This window comes from Hippocampus bargibanti, linkage group LG08, assembly GCF_051943395.1.
Source record: "Hippocampus bargibanti isolate YZ-2025 linkage group LG08, ASM5194339v1, whole genome shotgun sequence".
Taxonomy (NCBI): domain Eukaryota; kingdom Metazoa; phylum Chordata; class Actinopteri; order Syngnathiformes; family Syngnathidae; genus Hippocampus; species Hippocampus bargibanti.
Genome location: NC_142741.1, coordinates 25,373,239 through 25,396,512, shown reverse-complemented (window position 1 = coordinate 25,396,512; position 23,274 = coordinate 25,373,239). Strand labels below are relative to the sequence as shown.

The window sequence follows — 23,274 nt, the reverse complement described above, 5'->3', positions numbered from 1 at the left end:
TGCATTGTATGCTGTGCATGTGTTTGTTTCATCTTGGCAGACTTTTACTCTTGGTTTTTCTTTTGATACTTTGTATTTTTCTGTTCAAATGATTTTAACATATTAGATTTTGTTCCTGTTGACTTTATTTTAATACAATTTCTCAAATACAACCTGCTGCTCCCTCCTGTCTGCTTTTTGGGATCCACACCTGCCATCACCGCCTTGCAAACCGGAACAGGTTTTCGACCTCTTTGACTCTGAAACAAGAAAGTGACTTTTGCCCACTTTTTGGAGGCGGATGATTGCTTTCAAACAAACGTACAAAAGTACCACCCCGTATAACAAACAGCCACAATTTTTTGTTTACTTTTCCTTTCCAACCAAATCTTTTTCTAGACAACTTTGTGGTGGACCAAAGCTCCTGTGTTCGTGCGTGTCCCAGTAACACAATGGAGGTGGAGGAGAACCGCATCAAAATGTGCATTCCTTGTACTGACATCTGTCCAAAAGGTGAATTTTTCGAGAAAAAAAAAACCTCCAGATATAGACAAAAAGTAATCATTTATAAATGGGTTTGAGTGACATTTTGTTGTGTTCCCCTCAAAAATGTCTCATAATGATCCTTCTTTGCCGTGACATTTCTCCGCTTCATTCCATGAATGTTGTTTTTTTTTTTTGTCGTCTTACTGTGCGTGGCAGCCTGCGATGGCATCGGAACTGCCAGCCTGCAGACTGCTCAGACGGTCGACTCCAGCAACATCGACAAGTTTGTCAATTGCACCAAAATAAATGGCAATTTGGTGTTTCTCATCACTGGAATTAAAGGGTGAGACATGATTGGGGCTTCTTTTCAAGCCCACAGTACACATAGATACCTCGGTTTACGAACCCCTTGCCTTACGAACTTTTTGGTTTACGAACGTTACATTTATGAAAATTTTACCTTGGGATACGAACTATTTTTCGAGATACACACGGCGCTGCCACAATGAGTGATGTGCCTAACAAGAAGATGGCAGCCGGCCTGTTTTGGTCCTTTATTCCCCGCCCCCAGTCGTCGGTTAAAGCCACGTGATTGGTCAAGAACGCAGCAGTGAGGGGGAGGGGGGAGTTACAAACAGAGAGAGAGTGAAGCCATTCTCCAAAAAAGAAAATGGCTGCTGACATTTTTTTTGTCCTCTATTCCCCGCCCCCAGTCTTCGGTTAAAGCCACATGATTGGTCAAGAATGCAGCAGTGAGGAGAGGTGGTTTAAACATTAAAGAGACAGGCAGATGACAGAGAGAGACAGTGACAAAATGGATAGAAAACAGTGAAATTTGGACTTGTTTCCACTTTGTTAGTTCAAAGGCAGAGTGTAGACTGCAAGGTTAAAGTATCCCATCAATCAGGCTCTACAAATAACCCGCACAAGCCATCTGTACACTTGATGCAAAAAGCTATCAACCCAGCTAAACAGAACACAATTGATGAGGAACTGGGTAAAATGATCGCAGAGATAGCACCTACAAGGGATCATTCCTCAAGATGAAGTATAATACCACAGCGCATTTATTATACATAAAATAAGGTATATTTTGTGTAGTTATAAGGGTTAGAAAGTAGATAATTGTGTTTTATGGGGACCTGGGAACGGATTATTCTTATTTTAATGCTTTCCTATGGGACATTAATTTTTGGGATACACACTTTTCACCTTACACACTCTGTCTGGGAACCAATTAAGTTTGTAAGCCAAGGTATCACTGTACATCCTCGTGATTGTTACGATTTCAAAATGGATGCACCGACAAAGTATTTTTTTTCATTCGCAGGGATGTCTATCATGACATTGAAGCTTTGGACCCGGAAAAGCTTCATGTCTTCCGCACTGTACGGGAAATTACCGGTAAGTTTTGTCGATGCAGCATCTACACACTTACTCGGGATGGAATGTACACATTGTTTTGTGGCACATACACATTGTCGCGTTGCTTTGGGTGATTTTAGCCTCATGAGTGGTTGCGGGCTTTTAGGTGCATATGTATTGCCGATTTAGTTTGCTGACGAAGCTTCTTGGATAAGAAGCGAAAGGTCCGACACGTTCAAAGAAGTACAGATGACAACTGAAGAAACCTTTTCATCGATGGATCATTCCTGTACGACTGAGCGTTTACACAGACGTGTTCAACAGAACATATACAAGAAAACCATCATCAACCTTTGGGCTTTACCACAAAGTCAGCGGCAAAAAGTGGTCCAAAATGTGCCCGTCAAAGTAGAATTCCGAGTTTTCGAAATGAATTCTTTTTCTTCTCGGGTGGCAGAAGCTAACAGGAGTCCGTGTCCGCTCAGCTTGTCATTTTCCTGAGTTGTCACGACGATGCGACATTTGACGGACGCAACCAACCTGCCTCGGCGACCCTGAGGTCACAAGTGCTTTTCCTTCTGCTTTTTAAATGAGCTCAACCTCCACGGAGCACACTTGTCACGCCGTTTCCTCTCTTCTCTTCCTCTTTATTTATTGTCACTTCCAAAAAAAAAACATGTATTGTTGAGTGCAGGCATATCAAATCAAAATGATGTGTCATATACTTGGCTTTCTTATGATTGTGGCTTGTGCTATAATTACCACAACTTGAACCCTCTTAACCATTACTTGTGAGCGCTGACCCTTTTCTTCCAAAGTGGCTACATGGTGTAATTTGCTGTAGACGCAAATGTGCTCTCAACGGAATGTGTTGGGCGTGATCTTTTCACTTTTGCCGGATTAAAAAAATAAAAATAAAAGAGTTGTTAAAACAGCACTGTAGCCGCCCACTCAAGAAAACCATCTGGTTTCTAGACTGTACAGTGGGTCCTTGGCTTACGAACTTAATTGGTTCCCAGACAGTGTGTGTAAGGCGAAAAGTGTGTATCCCCAAAAATTATTTCCCATCCGAAACCATTAAAATGAGAATAATCCGTTCCCAGGTCCCCGTAAAACATAATTTTCTACTAAATAAGCTTTAAAACTACACAAAATATCCCTTATTTTATGTATAATACATGTGTTATGGTTTATAATTAAAGAAATAAAACTGTACTGTATAATAAAGTGGTTTTATTGGCCTTTGTGATGGTCGTTGATGACAAGCAGACACACGAGAAACATCATTAATAGCTGGTTCCCTTGCTTGTCTTTTCATTTCACATTGAACTGGTGGCTAGTGTGGGTTATTTGTGGAGCCTGATTGATGGGAATTTTAACCTTGCAGTCTAGACTCTGCCTTTGAACTATCAAAGTTGAAATGAGTCCAAATTTCACTGTTTTCTAGAAAGTGACAAAATGGCAATAAAACAGTAAAATTTGGACTCGTTTCAACGTTGATAGTTCAAAGGCAGAGTGTAGACTGCAAGGTTAAAATCAGAATCAGAATCATCTTTATTGCCAAGTATGTAGAACACACAAGGAATTTGTTTCCGGTAGAACACGCTGCACTAGTATCGTTGTCAAAAAAAAAAACTGCTAAGCTATACAGTTCCATTTTGGCCCATCAATCGGGCTCCACAAATAACCTGCATAAGCCATCTGTACATTTGATGCAAAAAGCTATCAACCCAGTTAAACAGAACACAATTGATGAGGAACTAGGTAAAATTAAAGCAGAGAAAGCACCTACAAGGGATCATTCCTCAAGATGGTGAAGGAAGCTGGCCACGTTCCTCATCAAGTGTTTTATGCTAACAAAACCGGCCACTCCATTTCATCAAGCCATCAACGACCATCACAAAGGTCAATAAAACCACTTTATTATACAGTACAGTTTATTTCTTTAATTATAATACCATGGCACATTTACGATACATATAATAAGGTATATATTGTGTAAGTCTGTGAAAATTAGAAAGTAGAAAATTATGTTTTACGAGGACCTGGGAACGGATTATTCTCATTTTAATGGTTTCCTCTGGGAAATTAATTTTTGGGATACACACTTTTTGCCTCACACACTCTGTCTGGGAACCAATTAAGTTTGTAAGCCAAGGTATCAGTGCACCCGACTTTGTCTGAATATGCCTCTGAGTCTACTCTGTTCTTGCAGTCCACAAACTGATAAAGATGCTGTTGAAGTATTATTGCCCTCTTGTCTCCAAAAAGACTCGATTTACCTCCTCTCTTCCTGACTCCGAACAACCTCCCTCCCCTCCCGAGTAAACATGATGTATCCTTGGGCTGGGTGGTGGGCAGAGGGGGTGGTAAAGTGCAGTTCAATCAAATGCCGCCTGATTGTTCATTGATTACAGAAAGCTGCACGGTGGATTTGTCCCCACAACGCATCTTTTCTTATAACGCGAGTGTTAATTTTGACGGAAACATAACCCAAGTGTTGTTTTAATCTCCGAGAAATGTTTGTTTTTTTCATTCCATCTCATTCCAGATTATTCCACCTGATATTACTTTCCTTACTCCCCCATCTACTTATTTTGTTTGTTTTCTTTATATTGGCGAGAGGATTGTCCCTCCTACTGTTCTCGACTGAATATTTCATGTTTTCTATCCATTATTGAAAATCTTAAATGAGCCACATCCACACTCTCGGCTTCTCGTTCGTCTATTTCAGCGGGGCGAGATGCGTATCGCTTAAAGGACAACCGACATCACTTTTTTGTTTCCTAACTGACATCAGAAAAACGTTTTATAGCATCTAAAATACACAAAACACGCAGGCTGATATTTTTAGTCAATTGTAAAACACCAATAAAAATGACTTCAAGTGTCCCTAAATTGCCACAAAATGAGCTTGAAAACTGGGCAGATTCAGAAAGTCCCGCCCCCTTGTTCGTGACATCACGCCAGGATACTCCTTCACAAACTGCTTTGCTCCAGAATCAAAACAATGGCTTCAGAAAGTTCTGATTCGGAGATTATGCTTTCTTGTTACTCATCCAGTTATGAATATGATTCAAATAGTTCTGAAGAGGAAAGCATGAATGTTTGCAATCGATTAAAGAAGTAATTCCGTGTCATTTTGAGGCATCTGGATGAAATGTAGCATCCCAGAAAATGCACAAGATGGCGCCCAAACTCCGTTGCAAATGGGCTGATTTGTCTGCTGGGAATTTGTGTCAACTAGGATCAAATAGTAGTCTCGGTGAAACACACAACGATTCAATATCGCATTATGTATTTTCCTTCTAATTTCGCCATCAACACGGATCAATATAAAGTTTTCAGACCAAACAAAGTACCCAAAATGCATTGTGTGTCGCTTTCGCGGTCAGTGACGATACCTACCGCGACGTCACGGTAGGTATCGTCACCAACTCAAAAACAATACTTCCTGTATATTCAGCAGTTGTCCTTTAACGGAAGGACTTCTTTAATCGATTGCAAACATTCATGCTTTCCTCTTCAGAACTATTTGAATCATATTCATAACTGGATGAGTAACAAGAAAGCATCTTCTCCGAATATGTTTTGATTCTCAAGCAAGGCGAGACGTCCTGGCGTGACGTCACGAACAAGGGGGCGGGACCTTCTGAAACTCACAATTTCCGGGGTCATTTTGAAGTAGTTTTGGGACACTTTAAGTCATTTTTAATTGGTGTTTTGCATTTGACTCAAAATATCATTCTGCGTGTTTTGGGTATTTTAGATGCTATCAAACGTTTTTCTGACGTCGGTTAGGAAATAAAAAAATGGTGTCCGTGGTTACTATATCCTGGAACGTCGCTACTCCTCGCGGGATGCAGACACGCTATGTCATCTTCTGTTCAGTCGGTGACAGTGATTCATTATAACCTGTGTGTCTGTGTTTGTGTCCTCATTTAGGCTTTCTGAGCATTCAGTCTTGGCCGGATAACGTAACTGACTTGAGTGTTTTCAGCAACTTGGTAACAATCGGGGGAAGATCTCTATACAGGTAGCTCACCTTTGATTTGTTACACACAAAGCTCTGTGACACGTTTGGGTTAATTACGTTTATTATGGGGGAGGATGTTAGCGGTTAGCGCAGTTGTGACTCACAGCCGCTATTGTTTGAGTTTGCTCATGTTGTATTGTCAAGAAATGTCGGAAAAACGATCCCGCATGCAAAGGCATGATACTTTTTTCTTCTTCTTCCTTCGATAGAAATGTTTAGGGATGTTTTGTGTGATCGTGAGTGTGCACCAAAAATAGTCAAAAGCAAAAAATTCAACCTCTTAACGTTCAACAGAAGTTGCGGAAGTTGTTTTCTAGGTGGCGGCTAATCCAGAAAATGCATGTTTAGTTAAATAATTTTTAAAGAATGAGCAGTAGAACCCACTGGCGGACCGTGGATTTCATCCCTAGGCCTTCAGTAGTGCTATGTCTGAATCAATTGAAACAAGTGTGGTGTGATTTACTACAAGTTGACTAGAGGGTACAATTAGCCACAAAATAATCAGAATCACAATCAAAAAACCTTTATTCGTCCCACAATGGGGACATTTGCATAACTGACCGACCTTTCTACTGAGCGTATTTTACAAAGATTCCACGGCATCGAGCTATATTGTACCTTTTAAGACTCGTGCTGAATATTCAGGAAGTCTTGTTTTCGAGTTGTTTTCTTGATGACCAAGAAAGCGACACACAATGCATTTTGGGTACTTTATTTGGTCTGAAAACCTCGTGTTGATGGCAAAATTAGAAGGAAAACACATAAATAACGCAATGGTGAATCGTTGTGTGTTGCACCAAGACTACTATTTGATACTAGTTGACACAAATTCTCAGCAGACAAATCAGCCCATTTCCAACGGAGCTTGGGCGCCATCTTATCCATTTTCTAGGACGCTACATTTCAGTCCAAACGCCTCAAAATGACACGGAAGGACTTTCTTTAATCGATTGCAAACATGTATGATTTCCTCTTCAGAACTACAGTAAAGTCTCGTTATATCGATATCGGATATATCGATAGTCCCGGTTATATCGATATTTTTTCGGACTCCCTTGAATATCGATATAACGAGACTTTACTGTATTTGAATCATATTCATAACTGGATGAGTAACAAGAAAGCATCTTCTCCCAATCTGAAGCCATTGTTTTGATTCTAGAGCAAGGCAAAGACGTCTTGGCGTGACATCACGAACAAGGGGGCGGGACCTTCTGAAACTGTCCACTTCAGGGTTCAATTTGAAGTACTTTTTGGACACTTTAAGTCATTTTTATTGGTGTTTTGCATTTGCATTGACTCAAAATATCAGCGTGTGTGTTTTGGGTATTTTAGATGCTATAAAACGTTTTTCTGATGTCAGTTAGGAAAGAAAAAAATGGTGTCGGTTGTCCTTTAATATGTGATTCTTTTTCAACCCTTTCTTTGTTTGTTTGCTTTCTTCCCTCCTCCGACGTTTCCCATCTCAGTGGGATTTCCCTGCTGGTGTTAAAGCAACACGGCATCTTATCACTTCAACTTCAGTCGCTCCGTGAGATCAGTGCGGGTAACGTGCACATTGTAGAGAATAGCCAGCTGTGCTACTACAACACGGTCAACTGGACCCGACTGTTCCGCGCTGCTAACCAGAAAGCTTTGACCCGCAACAACAGAGATCCACAGATATGCTGTAAGTTCAAAAGGAAAAAAAGAAAAATATCACAGACTAATCAACATCAAGTGGTTTTTGACAGCTTCGTAACTCACTTTGATTCTCTCTTTGCCACACACAACTTCGTTAAATTGAATCTTGGCTTTCATTTTATGCCATTCGCTGACTTTCTTGATGAGTCATTTGTCTCTCACTTATGTCCTGCCGCCAAAGGGTCAATGCTTATTTTTCAAAGGTCACCATTTAAAAGTAGTCATGACGGGAATTTGTCAGGAATTATTAAAGGACAACCGACGCCTCGGGACAAGTTGTCTCCATAATTTATAAAATCACTTCAAATGACTTCTACTGAGCGTATTTGAAAAAGATTCCACCGCATATAGCTAGATTTTACGTTTTAAGACTCGCGCTGAATATTCAAGAAGTCTTGTTTTCGAGTTGGTGACTATTCCTGACGTGACGTCACGGAAGGAACGCCCCTGACCGAGAAAGCGACACACAATGCATTTTGGGTACTTTGTTTGGTCTGAAAACTTCGTGTTGATGGCGAAATTAGAAGGAAAACATAAATAATGCGATGGTGAATCGTTGTGTGTTGCACTACAACTACTATTTGGTACTAGTTGACACAAATTCCCAGCAGACAAATCAGCCCATTTCCAACGGAGCTTGGGCGCAATCTTGTGCATTTTCTGGGCGCTACATTGGAGTCCAGATGCCTCAAAATGAGACGGAAGGACTTCTTTAATGGTTTGCAAACATGTATGCTTTCCTCTTCAGAACTATTTGAATCATATTCATAACTGGATGAGTAACAAGAAAGCATCTTCTCCCAATCTGAAGCCATTGTTTTGATTCTCGAGCAAGTTACATCGTCCTGGCATGACGTCATGAACAAGGGGGCGGGGCCTTCTGAAACTGGCGACTTCCGGGTTCAATTTGAAGTAGTTTTTGGACACTTTAACTCATTTTTCTTGGTGTTTTGGATTTGACTAAAAATATCAGCCTGCGTGTTTTGGGTATTTTAGATGCTATGAAATGTTTTCCTGATGTCAGTTAGGAAACAAAAAAATGGTGTCGGTTGTCCTTTAAAGGAGAGACAAAAGCAGTGGGGAACTTTCAGAGCAAGATGCAGCCTCTTTGGGAAACACGGTCATACTTTGCCTACAGCTTTTTATTGTATTTATTTATTTATTTCATAAACCGGCCACTCCATACCATCAAGCCATCAACAACCATCACAAAGGTCAATAAAATGATTTTATTATATAGTACAGTGTATTTCCTTAATTATAATACCATAGCACATTTATTATACATAAAATAAGGTATATTTTGTGTAGTTTTAAGGCTTAGAAAGTAGAAAATTATGTTTTATGGGGACCTGGGAACGGATTATTCTCATTTTAATGGTTTCCTATGGGAAATTGATTTTTGGGATACACACTTTTTGCCTTACACACTTTGTCTGGGAACCAATTAAGTTCGTAAGCCAAGGTGTCACTGTATGCCATTCATTCAAGGTGGCCCTTATATTACAGAAAATACGGTACTTTGTATTTATTACAATGTGTTCAAAGTTATGTATTGATTTTATGTTTTGAGCAGCCAAGGAGCATATGGTGTGTGACCCGTTATGTTCCGACTCTGGATGTTGGGGTCCTGGACCAGACCAATGTCTCTCCTGCAGGGACTTCCGTCGGGGACAAAGTTGTGTGGAACACTGCAACCTGTATGAAGGGTAGGTCATGCCTTACTTTGTTTACATTTCAGGGGTACCTTATGCTCCCCTTCCCTTATTTCACATGAAGTGTCAGATAAAGTGTCATTAGCGCTAACAGTGAATAATTGTTTTTGTCATGTCTCCGCGAGATTTCAATAGACAACTTCTAGAACGGTGAAAAATAGATGATCCCGAATCATTAGCTTCTTACGCTACACGTTAAAAGACCAGAGGTGAGAAAAAAGGCTAATCAATCAGCGTATAATATGACCATGTGGAAAACGTCAGTGTAAGCTCTCAGTCGTACACGAGTGGTCCATCGATGAAAAGGTTTCTTCAGCCGTCATCTGTACTTCTTTGAAGGTGTCGGATGTTTCTCTTCTTATCCAAGAGGCTTCGTCAGTGAACTAAAGTCTTTTGCCGGTAGTTTCGGCCCTTTAAATATCCCTACTGTCCAGACGTGGCGGTACCACAGCAAATGGGGCAATCAGGCCAGTCGTAGACGTCATACTCGGGCAGGACAATAGAAGCAATCAGTGTAGCCGCAGGAAGTAGTCCTCTGCTCCCCGCAACCTGAGAGCAGGGACCAATCATAGCAGAGTCTGGCACCACCATTTAAATGAAATGTATTATTATTATTATTATTGTTTTTGGTCATATTGATAAAAGCATAATGTGCGCATGCGTGTTAAGCTACCTGCATTTCCGCTTGTTAGCGTTTTTTTAATAATTTAAAATAATATACGGCAAACTACAACTTTTATACAGGAATTGTAATCATTTATAAGGGCAGCTATTAGCCAAAGTTGACAGTTATGGAATAACTAGTTGTCAAATTTAAAGTACAAAATAATGACTGTTATTGTGGTTTACATGGGACAATTTGAAATTTTGCTTCGGATTTTAGCAAGCATTATGGAATTTCGCAAGTCTGATTTCCTTTTACAGGCTGAATAAAATGATGTGGCGGGCCAGATTTGGCCCCCGGGCCTTGCCTTTGACACCCATAGTTTATAGCCTTCATGGAGGAAACATGAAAACTGTCAGTCAGTCAGTAAAGTATCAATCAAACACATCACCGGATTCTTTTTCATTGCAGAAATATTCAGCCATGATAGCAATTAATAGTTCATAACTCGGAAGGTTCAAAAGAGCAATTTCAGGTAAGTCACTTTGAAGAGTGCCATCAGAAGAAGGGGGGGGGGGTGGCGGGTGGCGGGTAGCGAGGGTCTCTTGACTTTGAAGGTTTTAGCTTGATGTTCTCCACCTTAAACCTGACAAAGCTATTGTGCTCGGTGAGTTCTTCCTAATAACCCCCCGAATAATTCAACTAAATGACTGGCTAGTAGAAGGAGTCCTTTAAAGGACAACCGACAGCCTTTTTTTGCTTCTTAACTGACATCAGAAAAACGTTTTATAGCATCTAAAATAGCCAAAAGCACGCAGGCTGATATTTTTAGTCAAATGCAAAACACTAATAAAAAATGAGTTAAAGTGTCCCAAAAGGACTTAAAAATAACCTCGGAAATGGCGCGTTTCAGAAGGTCCCGCCCATCAACCAAGGGAATGCAGTGGAGGAGGAAGATGGAGGAGATGTGGATGGGGCGGGGTGGCTAGGCGTGTCACTGCGTGTCACAGTCACTGCTTGCGCACGGGGCCACGCCGTGCCTACCTGTCCAAAAGGTCGTCGGCGCCACAAGCGATTCCTTTCACTCTTCACCACACGCGTCATGTGGTGATGGATCATATGATAGGAATGGGAATACAGTTTACGAACCCCTTGGCTTACGAACTTTTTGGCTTACGAACTTTTCGGTTTACCAACGTTAAATTTATGAAAATTTTACCTTGGCATACAAACTATTTTTCGGGATACACACGGAGCTGCCACAATGAGTGATGTGTCATTCGCTAACGAGCCCGTTCTCCTAACAACAAAATGGCAGCCGACTGTTTTTGTCCTCTATTCCCCGCCCCCAGTCGTCGGTTAAAGCCACGTGATTGGTCAAGAACGCAGCAGTGAGGGGACGGGGTTTAAACACATAAAGAGACAGGCAGACGACAGAGAGTGAGAGACTGACAAAATGGATAGAAAACTGAAATTTGGACTTGTTTCAACTTTGATAGTTCAAAGGCAGAGTGTAGACTGCAAGGTTAAAATATCCCATCAATCAGCCTTCACAAATAACCCGTGCAAGCCTTCTGTACACCGAATGCAAAAAGCTATCAACCCAGCTAAACAGAACACAATTGATGAGGAACAAGGTAAAATTATGGCAGAGAAAGCACCTCCAAGGGATCATTCCTCAAGATGGTGAAAGAAGAAGAAGGATACGTTCCTCATCAAGTGTTTAATGCTGACGAAACCGGCCACTCCATTCCATCAAGCCATCAACGACCATCACAAAGGCAAATAAAATGACTTTATTATACCGTACAGTTTATTTTTTTTATTATAATTCCATAGCACATTTATTATACATAAAATAATGTATACTGTATTTGCTGTAGCTTTAAGGCTTAGAAAATAAGAAACTTGAAAATTATGTTTTATGGCAACCTGGGAACTGATTATTCTCATTTTAATGGTTTCCTATGGGAAATTAATTTTTGGCATACACACTTTTCGCCTTAGACACTCTGTCTGGGAACCAATTAAGTTTGTAAGCCAAGGTATCACTGTAATTAGTCAGAAAGAAAATGCAGAGGGTATTTTTTTTTCCATCCAGACCAGCGTGATTGTTTTATTCAACAAACCCCACCTTGTACAGATGCGAACGAGATACGTTCCGAGCGTTCATTCGTAATGTGAATTTGGTTTTAAGTTGCTTCAGTGCTATATTTTGTGTGGAATGTATGTTTAAGTCCAACATTGAACGGTTAAGTATAAGATGCAGACGCTCTAGCAGTCAATAAAATAAATTCAAACAAATCTACTGTAGTACGCCAACATACATCCTTGAGTCACTTACGTGCCAGTAGGGATTAGTCTTTGTAACGAGCCGGTTCTTAGAGCCGGATCCCTGAAATGAACGAAGAGAGCCGGTTTCTATCAAGGACATGTTATCACATTATGCTGTTATTATTATTCAATTATTTGACTTTTTACGAGTTGGTATGATAGCATTATTAATATGAAAAGCAAATAAGTGACAGCTGATCATCAGACCAGAGTAACCACAGGGAAAGTGAAAGTTAGCATCCACTAACTCTGTGCGCATATAAATCCAGCCATGTAAATAAAAATATTTGATATAGTGTATTTTTTTACATGAGTAATTCTTTTTTTCACATAATTTTACATGATTTTTTTTGTAGTTAATTAATTTAAGCAACAACAACAACAACAACAACAACAAAAAAAACCTAAGGAGCCATTTGGGAGCCAAAAGAGCCGGATCTTTTTAATGAGCCGCTCCAAAAGAACCGACTCTCTGAAAACAGACGGAATTCCCATCACTAAATTGAACACCTAAAAAAAACCACTGTCTGTCAGAAAAGAATCTGTTTTAAAGTAATGAACTTAACACAACTATATCCTTGGTTTTTCAGTAAGCCATTACTGAAGCTGCTGACACGTAAGTGCCATTAGACATTACTTTTTTAATGGCTCCCACGTACACGACACAGCCAATTGTAAGCGCCTCCTTCTCAGAGCGTCAACTAAGAGGCGGGACTTCCTCCCCGCCTACGTACTCGAGGCAGCCAATCGTAAGCGAAGTTGCAGATCGAGGGCTGATCTCGTTGGCAACACTTCCGCATTGCCGGGCGCTGATTGGTCAGGCTTAGTGTCTGTCACGTAAACACTGCGAGAAGCACAGTACGCAGCCAATCGCAAGTGAGCTGGACCGGAAAAAGGCGCGTAATACAAAATCTCTTTCCAAACATTTTTCAACATATCGTACCCGGAAAAATGTTCCTGTGCACCGTTTTTTGTAACTCGAATGTTCTTAAGCAGGGGAGCTTCTGTAATTGACTGTATGAAAAACCTGAGGCCACATATTTCCTTTCCTACTTATCATTCAGGGAGATTCGAGAGTTTGCCAACGACTCGGTGTGTGTGGAGTGTGATTCTCAATGTGAGCGGGCTGACGGCAACTCTTTGACCTGCTACGGTCCGGTAAGTACGCTACTCGAGTCAGCAAACACAAAAAAAACCACTTGAATGTTGATGCAGAGCTCATAAATTCTCTCATATAGCTTGATGCAATGTTTGTTTTATGTTAGAAGAAAGCAATTTTGGAGAAAATTGGAACATACGCATACCTGTGAACTGATACGTTTTCCCCGTATTGCATATGTTTTTTTTTTTGTCATTTCAAATAATGTACGGCGTACTACAACTTTTGTATGGGGAAAAAAGTGAACCGATCTTATAAAGTCAATTTTGGCTCAAATCCAGTTTGTCAAAACTGCTGGTAGCCGACGACAATGTTGCCGCTGATCGCTACTATTGTCACGGCAAATAGCAAAAATAATCCTCAATCCTATATTTTTATAAATATATTAATATATATATACATGTATACGAAATTATATATGCGGGTGTATTGAAAAATGCATAGCGTGCGCATGCGCGTTAAACTACCTGCATTTCCGCTTGTTGGCGTTTTTTTTTTTAAATAATTTCAAATAATGTACAGCAAACTTCCAACTTTTATACGGGAATTGTGTTAGCCAAAGTATGATTCATAGTTACTAAGAAAATACTGTTCTGATTTTCATGTAGTACCGTGGCTACTTTGTGGCTTTATACAAATGTTACATTTTAAGGTGTGTTTTTCATTTTAAAGAAAACCTTTATTGTTCAAGAAGACTATTTTGTTTTTGAATTTGAGACAGTGACAAAAAAGTCGTTTCTGTCTTGCTGTGCAGCACACCAACCACGCTGAAGTGGAGATCTTTAAAAGCTTATCTTGCTTTTTGATTGACAGGTGTAACTGTGGGGTTGTCACGGCAAAAGATTGCCAAAGTAGCAGTTTGTTTAAGTTGCTCTCGTAATCATACAGCTTGCAAATGTAGGTTTTTAATCAATTGTGTCCCTTGATTCCTCGCAAATCAATTAATCAATAAAGAAAAATTGCGCAGCACAAGTAAAGCTATGTAGGAATTTTTTTTTTTCATCTGATGCTTATCATTTTTTTTGTTTGTTTGTTTGTTAATGGTGGCAAATAAGCCTTGTAGGAGGTGTAAGTTGACACAAATTCCCAGCGGACAAATCAGCCCATTTTCAACGGAGCTTATGCGCCATCTTGTGCATTTTCTGGGACGCTACATTTCAGTCCAGACTTCTTTAATCGATTGCAAATATTTATGCTTTCCTCTATAGAACTATTTGAATCATATTCATAACTGGATGAGTAACAAGAAAGCATCTTCTCTGAATCTGAAGCCATTGTTTTGATTCTGGAGCAGGGCAGTTTGTGACGGTGTATCCTGGCGAGACGTCACGAACAAGGGGGCGGGACTTTCTGAATCTCGTCATTTCTGAGCTCATTTTTGGGACGCTTTAACTCGTTTTTATTGGTATTTTGCATATGACTAAAAATATCAGCCTGCGTGTTTTGGGTATTTTAGATGCTATAAAACGTTTTTTTTCTGATGTCAGTTAGGAAACCAAAAAAAATGGTGTCGGTTGTCCCTTAGTTATCATTGCCTTTGTGTATTTGTGGCCTGACTCAGTTTGGCCGCATCTGCGAAGGAAAAATAAATAACTAAATATTTAACACCATGCTTTGTCAACACAAGTCTGCACAAGTCCTTTCCCTCGCTCCCTCCCGTTGTGTATTTTGTCACGCAATGTCTCATATTAACCTGGTGGGGACCCTTGTGTCGCATCCGCATGTGCAAGCCGGGCGACCAAATGGATTAGAGCCATGGTGTTATGCTTGCAAATCCCTTGGCAATTAAATGAGAGTTTACACAAGGTGATTTGATTGGCCTGACGCCCCCGTTGAAGCCAGGCTGTGGGGAGACTTGCCGCCTTTGTTAGCGCAACAAACGACAATATGAGATGACTGTCAAGAGAAAGATCAATAATGTTTGTTTCCCAAATGGAAAAGCCCCTTCTGCTTCAAATTCATTCACCTTCATGCAAGGATGATACAAAAGTGTCTTTTTTTGTGGCGAAGCATAGAATATGTTTTTTATTCGCTCTCTGAAGTGAGAGGGCAGCATTCGTGTGTCATGCCCCAAAGAGTTTTTCCTCTTTCCCCCTCAAGTTAATGCAAATGTTCCCCATTGTGGGACGAATAAAGCTTTGCTGATTCTGATTCTAAAGTATTGGAAACAAATAAACCTGCACAAGCCATCTTTATACTAGAGAACAGGACTAGTTTCAACATTGAATGGCAGCCGGCTTGATTTGGTCCTCTATTCCCCACCCCCACTCCCACATGTGATTGGTCAAGAACGCACAAGTGAAGGGAGGTGGTTTAAACATTAAAGAGACAGGCAGACGACAGAGAGAGGGTTATAAAATGGATAGAAAACAGTGAAATTTGGACTCGTTTCAACTTTGATAGTTCAAAGGCAGAGTGTAGACTGCAAGGTAAAAATATCACAGAACTCTTCAACAGTAGCCAAAATGGAACTGTATAGTGCCACTTCGCAGTTTTTTTTGACGACGATACTAGTGCAGCGTGTTGATGAAAAAATTCCTTGTGTGCTATCAACTTGGCAATAAAGAGAATCATTCTGACAATTGATGAGGAACTAGGTAAAATGATGGCATGGAGAAAGCACCTACAAGGGATCATTCCTCAAGATGGCGAAAGAAAAAGGTTAGGTTTCATCAAGTGATGAAACTGATGCCACTCCATTCCATCAAGCCATTAACAACCATCACAAAGGTAAATAAAATGACTTTATTATACTGTACAGTTTATTTCTTTAATCATAATACAATAGCACATTTATTATACCTAAAATAAGGTATATTTTGTGTAGTTTTAAGACTTAGAAAGTAGAAAATTGTGTTTTATGGGGACCTGGGAACGGATTATTCTCATTTTAATGGTTTCCTATGGGAAATTGATTTTTGAGATACACACTTTTCACCTTAGACACTCTCTGGGAACCAATTAAATTTGTAAGCAAATGTATCACTGTATGTCTCTTCTGTCCGTTAGCTACATCAAAGGAGAAATATTTCTCAGTTTGATCGAGATATGAAATTGATACTTCTGTGACTTCACTGTGCCGTAACCAATTTGAGAGCGAGATTTAATGTCGTTCATACGTGACGGCTGCACCCCGTACGTGTGTTTGTATCTTTCTCTTGGCAATTAAATATTGGTGAAGACTCCTATCCTTTCTTACCACCTCGCTGGAATATATTAGGACCATAAATCCTCTTTGAGGCGAATTGTTATGGTCATAGCGAGTGCTTTGAGGAATGGTTATTATGAGCTTCCTCCTCTCGTACTGCTTTATGCGTCTCATTTGCTTTTGGCCCTCTACACGCATTGCTTCACTCATTCATCTCTTGCATGTGCTCTCCGGGTCTTCATTTGTGATTCTTTTTTCTTGTCTCATTCCATTTTTCGCCTACCTCTGTCTTCCTCTTTCTCTATTAGTCTATTAATTTCAAGATCCAGGATTATATACATGTATACAGTGATACCTCATTTTACGACCTCAATTGGTTCCCAGAAAGTGTGGGTAAGGCGAAAAAGTTTGTCTGCCAAACATTTATTTCCCATAAGAAATCATTAAAAATGAGAATAATCCGTTCCCAGTTCCCCATATAACATAATTTTCTACTAAATAAGTCTTAAAACTACACAAATAGAGTGATACCTTGGCTTACGAACTTAATTGGTTCCCAGACAGTGTTTAAGGTGAAGTGTGCATCCCAAAAATTAATTTCCCATAGGAAACCATTAAAATGAGAATAATCCATTCCCATGTGCCCATAAAACATACTTTTCTACTTTCTAATTTGCTAAGCCTTAAAACTACACAAAATATACCTTATTTTATGTATAATAAACATGCTATTGGATTGTAATTAAAGAAATAAACTGTACTGTATAATAAAGTTGTTTTATTGAACTTTTTGATGGTCGTTGATGTAGTTGCCTCTTGATGATATCCGAGTGAAATTGCCGTGGTTTCTCGGCAATACCGACAGGAGATAGAAACTTTGATTCGTCACTCTAGCTGAATAAACCATGTTTTGTGTCCATTTTTTTTTGCAGGGCCCCGAGCATTGTGTAAAATGCATCCATTTTAAGGATGGTCCTAACTGTGTGGAAAAGTGCCCAGATGGTCTGCAAGGCACAAACAGTTTTATCTTTAAGTATGCCGAAAGCAACAATGAGTGCCACCCCTGCCACGCCAACTGCACACAAGGGTGAGGACTGAAAGTCGTGATCAAGACACTCGGGTGTAATTTTCTACAGTCAAGCATCCCAAGAATGTACAGGCAGGATTTTTTTTGGTCATATAAAAAATAATAATACCTTGTTTTACGAACCCCATGGCTTACGAAGTTTTCAGTTTACCAACGTTAAATTTATGAAAATTTCACCTTGGCATACGAACTATTTTTCGGGATACACACGGAGCTGCCACAATGAGTGATGTGTCGTTCGCGAACAAGCCCGTTCCCCTAACAAGAAAATGGCAGCTCCACAAATAAAAAAAATCAGGCTCCACAAATAACCTGCACAAGCCATCTGTACACTTGATGCAAAAAGCTATCAACCCAGCTACACAGAACGCAATTGATGAGGAACTAGGTAAAATTATCGCAGAGAGAGCACCTACAATGGATCAATCCTCAAGATGGTAAAAAAAGAAGGCTACATTCCTCATCAAGTGTTTAATGTTGATGAAACCGGCCACTCATTCCATCAGCCCATCAACGACCATCACAAAGGTAAATAAAACGTCTTTATTATATAGTACAGTTTATTTCTTTAATTATAATACCATAGCACATTTATTATACATAAAATAAGGTATATTTTGTGGAGTTTTAAGGCTTAGAAAATTAGAAAATTATGTTTTATGGGGACCTGGGAACGGATTATTCTCATTTTAATGGTTTCCTATGGGAAATTAATTTTTGGGATACACACTTTTCGCCTTACACACTCTGTCTGGGAACCAATTAAGTTCGTAAGCCAAGGTATCGCTGTAATAATTTACTGAGCCGAGAGTGATGGAGAAAGGATGAAAGGAGAGGAGTCCTTCACGTTTTTTTTTCTCCATCACTCACTAGCCAGTCAACTCTCCATGCAATATTCAACACTGGTTGTTGAGACCAAATTTTGTATTTGACTCCACGGGGGAGCGTGTGTCATTTGAGTGTGTTATTTCTCCTTTCCTGAGTGACAGCCGCCGGCTCAGTGGAGCATAATAATGTAGTGGTAAATGGAAAACACCAGGCTGACACTTGGTCACAGGTACAGCTTCATAAGAAGCTCTCCGTGTCTCTCAAGAAGACACGGTGGGAGAATTAGAGGGAAGGATCAGACAAAACCAAAATGGCAAAAAGCAAGATTTTAAACTCCTGTCTTGCTTTAAGCCCTTTGCAGAGTCCGTTTTTAATAATAATAAGTATACATTTCATTTCTAAGCGCCTTTCAAAACTCTCAAGGTCATTTTACAGTCACAGGATCATTTTTTTTTTCTGCGGGTGAGAACCGGCAGCCACACGCGCCAGCGTTCACTCGACCCGGAAGTAACTCCAATAGATAGAAAGCTAGCCAGATAGCTAATATCCAGCTGGACATTTATCTAACTAGCTCGATAGCCATATAGCTAATAAATTGCCAGCTACATAGCTAGCTCGCTAGACAGATAGCCAATAGATAGCCAGCTAGACAGCGAGCTAACTAGCTAGCCACATACAAACAGACAGCCTGTTAAACTGTCAGCTTCAACTAGGAGATCTGGCATGGAATTTAGTACCTCGGAAACTCCTTTATCACAGAAGTAATTTAGGACTTCAAACTCCTTCACAGGAAGAGCTCATTAGCCAGGTTACAAATCTATCAGTTCATGGAAAAGACAACCAATTAAGATAAATATCTGTTTTATTGCTTATAGCTGTTGGTGCTTAGAACATCCAGTGACATGGCATTCTAACCAAGAAAACTATGTTTTAGTAATTTATCACTTAAATTTGCATATACTCTCAATAAATAGCTTGGCAGAGTGCTGCAGAATTTGGCCGTCTGTCATGAAAGACTCCGTCCCCTGCCGGCAGTAAAAGACAATCTTCCTGTGTTCGAGCCTTTGTCCACAGTGTCCGACCGAACATCTCTGACACACTTCTTCTTCAATAAAAGGGCAGTAATAGCTAACTCACTCAAAATATGTTTGCTAGCTTTTTAGCTATGACTCAAAAACATTTAGCCGCGGAAAGCTGTCAAAATAAATGTTGTCGAATTGATCTCAAATATACACACAAAATCAAATCTTCTGACCTTTTAAAAGTGAGCATGCTAAATAGTACCGACATTTTGTTTATTTTGTAGGTGCAGTGGGCCAAGACCTCAAGACTGTCTCGGCTGGATGGACAGGTACGGTCTTGTTTATCCTTACCGTTGAAACCCAAAAGCAAAGCAACCGTATAAACCCGTTGAAAAGGTTTCTTCAGCCGTCATCTGTACTTCTTTGAAGGTGTCGTCCGTTTCGCTTCTTATCCAAGAAACTTCGTCAGCAAACTAAAGTCTTACTGATAGTTTAGGCCCTATATATATACCTACTGTCCAGACGTGGTGGTGCCGGACTGTGCTATGATAGGTCCCTGCTCTCAGTTTGGGGGGAGCAGAGGACTAATCCCTGCGGCTCCACTGATCACATCTATTGTCCTGACTAACGACTGGCATGATTGCCCAATTTGCCCCGGATCAGGATTAGTCGTCATCATGACTAATCCTATGTTGCCATACATAGGATTAGTCATGATGATGAGGTGATATCAGGGCATATTGGGCAATCATGCCAGTCGTTAGTCAGGACAATAGAAGCGATCAGTGGAGCCGCAGGGATTAGTCCTCTGCTCCCCCAACCTGAGAGCAGGGACCTATCATAGCAGAGTGCGGCACCGCCACGACTGGACAGTAGGGGTATATATATATATATATATATATATATATATATATGGCCGAAACTACCAGCAAGACTTTAGTTTGCTGACGAAGCCTCTTGGATAAGAAACGAAACGTCCGGCACCTTCAAAGAAGTACAGATGACGGCTGAAGAAACCTTTTCATCGATGGACCGCTCCTGTACGACTGAGAGCTTACACAGACGTATAAACCCATCTTCACAAACTAGAATTTATTCCAGCTCCTTTCCATTTTCCCTTTGCTATCGTTTCAAGGACCACGTGCCTCACCATGTTTGTAGACGGACCGCTAAGAGCGCTCTCTATTTTTAGCGGCTAGCGGTTTCTTTACCCATGCATAAGGCCGCCTCATACCAAGGGCAATCGATGGCGAAGCAGATAAGTACGAATCCAGGGGACGCTTTAGAGAACTGATGAAAATGTACACTTTGCTCGCTCGACGGCGCGACACGGCTAACAGGATAAAGAAAGAGCAGCAGGCAGAATGTAACTCAGTTGACCTGTTGAGCGACTCAGCGCTTATCAGATTTCCGATAGCAGTCGCGGTGATACATTCAATGTCCGGGCTGAGCCGGCAACTTGGGTGTCACACATCTTGTAAATCTTGTAAATGATTTCGAGCGGCTTATCGGGCATTCGTTATCACCAAAGGTCAATATTTCCACGAAGGGACACGGTGGATGTTTGATTAAGCTGTCACTCAATATTCTTTCATCAAAACGGGTTGTTCTCACCCCGTAGTTGGATGTCGTTACGTTGAATCAAGGCTGCCTTATTGGTTGACTTTATTGAGTTGCTTTTCTGATTGTCAAAATCAGAAAAGCTTTATTCGTCCCGCAATGGGGAAATTTGCAGTCCACAGCAGCAATTTGAAATGGTGAAAAGGATAGAAAAACAAGACATTATAAGCATAGTAAATTAAAAATGTCAGCAGACTGAGATGTATACAGTGATACCTTGTCTTACGAACTTAATTGGTTCCCAGCCAGAGTGTTTAAGGCGAAAAGTGTGTATCCCAAAAATTAATTTCCCGTAGGGAACCATTAAAATGAGAATAATCCGTTCCCAGGTCCCCATAAAACATAATTTTCTAATTTTCTAAGCCTTAAAACTACACAACATATATCTTATTTTATGTATAATAATTGTGCTATGGTATTAAATAAACTGTACAGTATATAAAAAAGTCATTTTATTGACCTTTGTGATGGTCGTTGAAGGCTTGATGGAATGGAGTGTCCGGTTTCATCAGCATTAAACACTTGATGAGGAACGTAACCTTCTTCTTTCATCATCTTGAGGAATGATCCCTTGTAGGTGCTTTCTCTGTGATAATTTTATCTAGTTCCTCATCAATTGTGTTCTGTTTGTTTAGCTGGGTTGATAGCTTTTTGCATCAAGTGTACAGTTAGATGGCTTGTGCAGGTTGTTTGTGGAGCCTGATTGATGGGATATTTTAACCTTGCAGTCTACACTCTGCCTTTGAACTATCAAAGTTGAAACAAGTCCAAATTTCACTGTTTTCTATCCATTTTCTCACCATTTCACTTTTGTTTTTTTGTTTCAAGCTCTGTCGTCTCCCTTTCGTGTGTGTGTGTGTGTGTGTGTGTGTGTGTGTGTGTGTGTGTTTTCTCACTCTCTCACTGTCGTCTGCCTGTCCCTTTAATGTTTAAACCACCCCCCAATCACTGCTGCGTTCTTGATCAATCTCATGGCTTTAACTGAAGACTGGGGGCGGGGAGGACAAAAACAGTCGGCTGCCATTTTGTTGTGAGAAGAACGGGCTCGTTCGCGAACGATACATCACTCATTGAGGCAGCTCCGTGTACGAAAAAAGTTCGTATGCCAAGGTAAAATGTTCATAAAAATGTAAACTGAAAAGTTCGTAAGCCAAGGGGTTCGTAAACCGAGGTATCAATGTACTGTAAATGTGCAGAACCATTTCATAAAAAAACTGTACATAGTGCAAGTATCAAGAAATGTATATTGATATATGCAGCTGCTCTAGCCTGACGGCAGTCGTTTAGGAACGAGCGGCGGTACCTCTCCTTCTTGCAGCGCCGCTGTAACAGTCTCTGGCTGAAGGAGCGACCCAGTGCTGTCAGGGTGGACAGGAGATGGTGGGAGGGGCTGTCTACAGCAGAAAAAGATTAGGCGCCGTCGATTGAGAGGCACGTCGCTTATCTTTATCCCAAATGATTTAACGTCAGAGGTGGCTCACACCTTTGACAGGTCGCCACTCAACGGCATCAAAGCATCAAAAATGTTTTAGTTTGTCGGTATCATCTGATACTGTCGCTTGAGTCTGCTCCACCGCAATTTTTCTTTCTTCCAGCTCCGTCACTTCTTCATCAAATTCCAGATGACTTAAATCACGTTTTCTCCGTCTTACTCCCCATGTGATTGTCCTCAGAACCCCTTTGATTGCAGCGGGGGTGATCGGCAGCCTCTTCATGGTGGTTATCATCACGCTGAGCGTGGCGGTATCTGTGCGCCGGAACAACATCAAGAAGAAGCGAGCCCTCCGCCGCTTCTTGGAGACAGAGGTGAGCTCTTTGGTTTCCGATATTTTCTTCGCTAGTTCTTTTGAAACACAGAATTGTTTTTCAGAATCAGAAAACCTTTATTCGTCCCACAATATATGCATATGTGGAACTGTCGCGGCTTGGAAATGAAGCGGATTTATTTGGGACAGGAGATGTGAGGACAGTCTCTCCTCGTCAATTGATGCTACAGCTTCGTGTTTGCTTTCAACATTTAGCTTGTAGCAGACGTGCACAAACAAGATACCAAAAGATAGATACCGAAAGTTTCTGATAGATACTGAAAGATAGATAGTTACCAAGATGCCAAAATATACCAACACACTGTGGATTGATACAGAAAAAAATGATTGATAGCGAAATATTGGTTGAAGCCATCAACGACCATCACAAAGTTAAATAAAA

The 23,274-nt window shown here is 40.5% G+C and overlaps 2 protein-coding genes across 2 annotated transcripts in view; both read left to right on the top strand.

Annotated features, from left to right (window-relative positions):
• Positions 1 to 1,347, top strand: part of ikzf2 (IKAROS family zinc finger 2) — a 210,787-nt gene extending 209,440 nt beyond the window's left edge. The window contains exon 12 of the transcript XR_016115881.1: positions 1,228 to 1,347. The gene's annotated coding sequence lies outside the window, so the exon portion shown is untranslated. The remainder of the gene's footprint in view (positions 1 to 1,227) is intronic.
• Positions 1 to 23,274, top strand: part of erbb4b (erb-b2 receptor tyrosine kinase 4b) — a 167,861-nt gene that overhangs the window by 119,192 nt on the left and 25,395 nt on the right. The window contains exons 8-17 of the mRNA XM_089003429.1: positions 379 to 492; positions 682 to 808; positions 1,796 to 1,869; positions 5,776 to 5,866; positions 7,336 to 7,535; positions 9,126 to 9,258; positions 13,267 to 13,360; positions 17,442 to 17,596; positions 19,731 to 19,775; positions 22,740 to 22,872. Of these exons, the coding sequence (XP_088859555.1) occupies positions 379 to 492; positions 682 to 808; positions 1,796 to 1,869; positions 5,776 to 5,866; positions 7,336 to 7,535; positions 9,126 to 9,258; positions 13,267 to 13,360; positions 17,442 to 17,596; positions 19,731 to 19,775; positions 22,740 to 22,872 (1,166 nt within the window). The remainder of the gene's footprint in view (positions 1 to 378; positions 493 to 681; positions 809 to 1,795; positions 1,870 to 5,775; positions 5,867 to 7,335; positions 7,536 to 9,125; positions 9,259 to 13,266; positions 13,361 to 17,441; positions 17,597 to 19,730; positions 19,776 to 22,739; positions 22,873 to 23,274) is intronic.